Genomic DNA, 6,289 nt, shown 5'->3' on the forward strand with positions numbered 1-6,289 from the left:
TTGGTTGTTTTTCTGATCTTAGCTGAGACAAAGTGGCTCTGTGGTCACAGAGGTCGCTGTCTCTGCTTCAACCTTTTAAAGTTTATTTTTGGCCCGTAGTGTGAATTTGTTGCACAAATCTGATCCCAGTTTTATTATTTTATACTGGTGCATGAAAACAAACCTCCATTATTAAAAAGAGGTTTTTATTGTGGTTGGAGTGATCTCAGTGTTTGATGTAAAGGTTTAGTCAGGAGTTTAATCACAGGATGGAAACATGTTTTCTTCTTTAAAGAGGAAGCAGACGCTGGTGATGAGTCTGCTCTCTGACTGCAGCCTCTTACATACTGCACATATTCACTGTATGAGGAGAGCAGAAACAATAAACAGAGAATATAGCTGCGTTTGCTAACAGTGACACGTGTGTGTTCGCTTTTATGTGTCGGCACAAGAGAGGAAGTGTTGTTGTTCTCGTCTTCTACACGCAGTCTGTGAATCAACCGCAGCTGAGATTTGAGCGTTTACATAAAGACCACAGCTTCCAGGCTCGTAAACCTGGAAGCTGCGTCACTGTGACAGTGGAGAAGGATTTGTCAGTTTTTTCATCCTCCAGGATGACAAAAGCGGGATCGTTAGGGGGGTCGCGGTCGTCTCCCTCACAGCTCGATAAATGGGTGAGTCGTCTGCATAGCAGAGAGTCTAAAGGAGCCGATACAGTGCAAGACGAAGCACGTCAGAGAAGATTTAAACAACTCGTGCTAAGAGATGAGGGTACCGTGTGCTCCTGTGATTCATTCCAGCACTTCAGCCTAAAAGCACTGCAGTCAGGTCATAAACGGTCCTTCTGTTGGCCTCAGCGACTCTGTTTTCTTCTTCTACTGATTTTCAGTGTGTTGTGTTTAACCCACCAGACTGCAGAACTAAGGGCCAGTTCAACGCCCTGTCGTACCACTTCAGGGGACGCCGGTCAGCTGAGCACAGCTACAAAGAGTACAAACCTGCCAGCAGCTCCCAGGAGAACAGGTAACAACACCTGTAAACTTAAACTGCTCCAACAGCACAGACGTTGTCCAGAGGTCCAGTTCAGGGACTCTGGTTACCCGAGTCCAGCAGATAGCTAGCAGGCCACGCCCCTAATCATGCAAACCTTCAGGAAGTATCCATGGAGACCAACCAGTTTGTGTATCAGGCTGTAAACATGTTTATATGTGCTGTAAAGTTTGAACATGGCTGACTCACTGCTGCCTCCTGTGTAATCTTACAGCGTTCCCTCGGTGTCAGCGGTCCTGGAGCGTGGGAAAGTCTGGCATCAGTTTTTAGGCCAGAAAATTCTTGTTTTACAGCAAAAATAAAAACACTTGTAGGCCTCAGAAACCTGCGACATACACTTACAGATGTGTGAGTCAGGTGACCTGCGATGTGGCGAGGAATGCTGTCCTGACAATACCTCGATAACAGATATTTGAGGTGTAGAATAAGTAAAACACTCATTTGTGCATCTTTGTCCTGTAAACTGTTAACTGTGAACATCTTCAGTCATTTGGTTTGTGTGTGTGTGCAGCTCAGTGGAGGAGACCCCGGGCAGTCTGGGAAATGTCTCTGCGACTTCCAGGAAGAGCACTGAGCCCTCCATCAACGACTTCCAGGATTTTGTCTCCGACATGCAGAAGACCATCACCAGCTTACGAAAGCAGGTGTGTCTGCATCCACAGACAGATGTTTGCAGCTGTTCTTTATCCTTTAAATCCAGATGGTGACGTTTGTGATCAAAGTGTCTGAAACTTCTAACCATCTTAAAAACGTTGCCATGTCTCACTGCTCAGAGCACAGTTAATTCCTCAAGAAGGGGTCGGCGTGCCGAGGTCGGTGTGCTGGCTCCGCCCTCTGGTCAGCTGCAGGTGTCAGTGTGTTTGGGGAGGTGAGGTGTGTGTTCTGACTTTTAAAATGTGTTGTTCTCATGTTTCTGCAGATTAAAAGACTTGAAGCCCGTTTGAGCACCACTGACTGCACTGACAGCGAAGGCCGCGAGCGAGCGGACGGCGAGCGGTGGAAAAAGGACCCGTGCGCCACATGTGAATGCAGAGTGAGTGTAGCGGGCAGGGCTGTGGGTTAACACGTGAACACGTCCTCTGTCAGACGCCGTTTAAATGTTTCTGTGAGTCTGGAAGCGTCTCGTCTCTTCGAGCAGATCTTGGCATCATGTTCAGTTTTCGTGTCTGACTGTGTTGCTGCTGGCAATGGCGCTCCGGTGTCAGACCTTCCCACCTCCTGCAGGCCTGGCCTCCACGCCGCTGTGTTGCCATCTTTCGCTCTCCTCTTCCACACCTCTCTGCATTCAGAGGGATGTTTGCAGTAATTGAGCTTGGCAGGCAGAAGCAGACGAGGAAGACAGTCTGCGAGCAAACAGAGCAGTCTGTGGTCGTCACGCACGACGACACAGCGAGCATGACGGGCAGGTCAGTCCCAGGTCAGGTGGTCCTGGTGGCAGGAGGCGGAGTGACCGGCTGAGGGTCACATGGTGTTATTGTCACAAGCAAACAAACAGAACCCAAAATCAAACCTGGGTTTGAACGCGATCATGTCTACCTGCCTTGGTTTGCAGCCGTGTGATTGGCTGTTGATCACGTGAGCTAAATGATGTCAGTTCTTATTGAACAGTTTAAGTTTTCTTTCCCGTTTTGGTGTTTTTGGCGTCTTTTCTGTCAGTTTCGCCTCAGATCTCACACGTAACGACGTCATGACTTGTCGCCCTTGTTGTGTTTTCCCGCCCCGACAGGACGCCCAGGTGACCTGCTTCGTGGAGTCCTGCCCAGCGACCGAGTGCAAACGGCCCGTCAAGCTAAAAGGCAGCTGCTGCCCGGTGTGCCTCGAGCAGCTGACGGCGCCCGCCCGCCGCCCGTAACGACCCTCAGGACCCCCGCAAACACGCCCTCTGGCGTCTGAACGTCACACGCTCGCAATCAGACGCACGGAGAGGACATGAGACTCGTGAAATCGCGCGGCTCCACCGCCGCCAACAACCTCGACAGACCCAACAGCCTCGTCTCAGTTTTTCGTTTTCTTGACCCAGGGAGGGATTTTATTTTGTTTCCTGTTTGTTGCACCCAGCGGCGCGAGGCTCGCTTCGAAATCCTCCGGCGACGAGCCGCTGTCACTACGTGGATTTATTTCTGACCCGCTGGATGGACGAGCGGGCGTGAGACGGGCCGGCCTCTCCTTCCTCCCTGCGCCGAGGCTCCCGAAGAGCCGCGACCAGCCGCCGTTTGCCGTCCTGCTCCTCCCGCTCGACGATAAATCACAGGACAGGGAAGTAGATGGAAAGGCGGTCGCCATTTTCTTGTCTCACACAATATTCTCAGGTTAGAGATGCCGAAAACTGGTGCTATCCCCCGATTTTATCACAGTTTAATCACTAAACCTTCAAAGTATTTTGTTGTATATGCAAAGCAGCCTATATACACTCAGTATGTCCTTAATGCTACATCACAGTTGAGACGACTGTTGTACTTATGAGTAGAGTTACTGCATCTTTAACCCGCGGTGCTTTTTATCATGTTATTCTCTTCTTTTCCCTTTTTGTATAAATTGTTGCATATGAAGAAAATGTGAAGCCCTACAAAAATGTTTGTAATGCAAAAGAAATGTCTACTGATCTCTGCTCGTCGGTCCACTGACGACTCCCTCGCTGTGTGTGCCGGACGCTCAGCCGGCTCTCGCTCCGGCGCCTTTGAAAGAAACCCTGTTTGTACCACTGTGTTCACGTGCCGCGGACTTTATTCCAGTATTTTCCTCAGTGTTTTAAAGCCAAAAGTATGATTTTATGAGTTTATGTTTGAATGTTGTCCTGGTTCAGTATTCTCACTTTGACCTGCTCATGTTCGGACCGGTGCTTCTGCAGTCGTGGGAAGATGAGCTCAGTAATTTCAATGAAACAAATATTTGACTGGATCTGAACAAGTTTTAGCACAAAGGCTTAAAGCCAAACAAACCAGCGTCTGTTTATTAAGTAGCTGAAACGATGCTTACCTGCCAGAAACACTCAGCCACAGTCGTGTGCGCTAATATCAAATATAAACAATTCGATTCTCATCAGGTGTCTGAATGAGGTTAACACAACCTGTTATCATCTATCCTGCAGACGCTAATGCAAAATGCAGAAACAACGTGATAAACCGAGTCCACTCTTAATGCTTCTGCAGGAGTCAGCGTCAGCGTGGAGCTGCCAATCAGATGCATTGATTAATTAATCATCATCATCGTCATCATCACCAGCGCATCTATAAAAGCAGGAGCTGTGTCAGTTTGCAGGTCTGGATCTTCACAGCAGTGGACGTCCTAGAAAATTCACCGTGAGGTCAGACCCAAGAGTTCCGGCTCAAACTCAGCTAGCATGTGAAAGGTTAAAGGTCACGACAAGCAGAAGAAGACAGAACAAGCATGGGTCGTTTGGAAGCGGAACAGAGGGCAGATGTTTGTCCACCAACCTAACAGCTGGACCATGAACTCCAAAGATGCTGAAACCTCACAGTGGAGAGACCGACTGAGGCGGTCACACAGGAAACTTCCAGTGCTCCTCCATGAATCACAGGCTGGACTCGCATACACGCCGTCTGCATGAATAATGAATTAATGTGTCGCTTATTCCAGGTCGTATTTACCTAATTTTACAGACTTTATTTTGCCCTGATATGTAAAACAGAGAAACTTTTCTTTCTCTTGATTACAGTTATAAAGCTGCACATTTAAAGGTCAGCGTGACAAACAATGAACAGCTGAAATATAACAGAAATGGCTGCTGTCCATAACAGACTTAATGCTCTAATAAGTAGCAGAATATTGCTGCCAGTTTGTGCATTTATGGACAGTTTGGCTAAAAGTTGTTTAGATCCAGTTTAAAAGAATAAAGTGAGAGGTGCTGGGGGGGCGGGGTCACAGCCTGCGGCTCCGCTGGCGCCGACGACACCGTTGGAGGACTGCGAGCAGCTCTGCTCTGCAGCTCTCTCGGTCCAAGGACACGCTTGCATTCCTTTGTCCAGCCCCCCCCCCCCGTTGGGTGTTTATATAGGTTAGGAATGCTCTGAGATATGGAGGATGACGCCATGTAGCCGAGCATGTGTGGCGCGGGCCTCTGACCCTCATTCCTTCATAATTGAAGCCATATGAGAGAGGAAGTGATGTTGGGGGAGGGGCGCTCAGGGTCGGGGGGGCTGTTTGTCAGACCGATTTACCGCCTTTCACACGTACTGTACTCCTCGTACTCTCCGTGCACTGACTCGCTCCGTGCGACACAATTCCCGATCTCGTCTTCCTGTTTTCCTCCGATTGTGTCGGAGCGTGTGCAGTTTTCCTTTCCTGTGTTTTCTTCTTCAGTGGTAACATCCTGCGAGCTGAGGGGCTGATCGGTGACAGTAAAGATGTCAGAGCACCAACAGTCACACTGGTAAACAGTATCACCTCATACTGGACGAACTGTGTTTACAGTGGTGTCTCCTTCTCCTGCAGCACCATGTTACTGTGTGTTCGTGTCCCCGTGTCTCGGTCACAGCTACTAGCTTTGGCTTGCGCCCCGAAGCTCTGTGAGCTCTTTGTGTTACCCGTCTGTGTGTGTTGATAGATGTGTGTATTTGTGAGTCCCTCTTTTTTTATTTCCCCTTGAAAAGGTTCCCAGTGTCAGTGGAGCGCACTGCCCTGCAGTACTGAACGTGTGTTACCTACACTGTCCTAACCAGTGGTCATTGTGGACAACCTAGTGCCTGTCATGACAGTTGTATTGTACCTTTGCCAAAGAATGGTTTGCACTGTAATGTATGCCTCTCAACAGTAATAATAAATAAAAAAGCCACATTTGAATTACAGTCACATGTTGGTGCCTGTTCTTTGTCAGCTCATCATTAATGAGAGGACTTTTTTATTTGCTCATCACAAAATGACTTTTGTTTCACTGAACATGACTCGTCTGATTTAGTGTTCTGGTTTAAAGCAGATACTTGATCAGGTCCAAACTACAGAGCCTACAAGTTTGCATTTGACTCTGATTACTCTCAAGTTCCTGCACTTCCTGTTTGGTTTGTTAGTTGGTCTGTCAGTCATGACTGGATGGGTCCCATTACAGTTTTAGACCCATCTATCCCACTTATCCTTGGGGGGGGGGGGCTGAAACCTATCTCAGGACGAGACGATGTGTCCGCAGACATCGACTATCAGTACGGTGAGTCCACCTCCATCCATACCTGTGAATATTTAGCCTTTTAGGAACTTTTTGAAATTCATCTTGACCACGACTCTCACGTGCAACAGGAACTCTGCAGAT

At 48.4% G+C, this 6,289-nt stretch overlaps 1 protein-coding gene across 3 annotated transcripts in view; it reads left to right on the forward strand.

The window, feature by feature from the left end:
• The window catches only part of pxdn (peroxidasin), a 35,353-nt gene extending 29,519 nt beyond the window's left edge, over nucleotides 1–5,834 (forward strand). For all 3 annotated transcript variants that reach the window (XM_086273698.1, XM_086273699.1, XM_086273700.1), the window contains 4 exons: nucleotides 891–1,002; nucleotides 1,541–1,673; nucleotides 1,949–2,062; nucleotides 2,756–5,834. In XM_086273698.1, the coding sequence (XP_086129824.1) occupies nucleotides 891–1,002; nucleotides 1,541–1,673; nucleotides 1,949–2,062; nucleotides 2,756–2,881 (485 nt within the window). In that variant the 3' untranslated portion in view covers nucleotides 2,882–5,834. The remainder of the gene's footprint in view (nucleotides 1–890; nucleotides 1,003–1,540; nucleotides 1,674–1,948; nucleotides 2,063–2,755) is intronic.
• The last annotated feature ends 455 nt before the right edge of the window (nucleotides 5,835–6,289 follow it).

Source organism: Aulonocara sp. 'chitande type north' Nkhata Bay, linkage group LG19 (assembly GCF_057382095.1).
Source record: "Aulonocara sp. 'chitande type north' Nkhata Bay isolate Kocher_YH1m ecotype deep benthic linkage group LG19, A_spYH_male_GT1.1, whole genome shotgun sequence".
Lineage (NCBI taxonomy): Eukaryota > Metazoa > Chordata > Actinopteri > Cichliformes > Cichlidae > Aulonocara > Aulonocara sp. 'chitande type north' Nkhata Bay.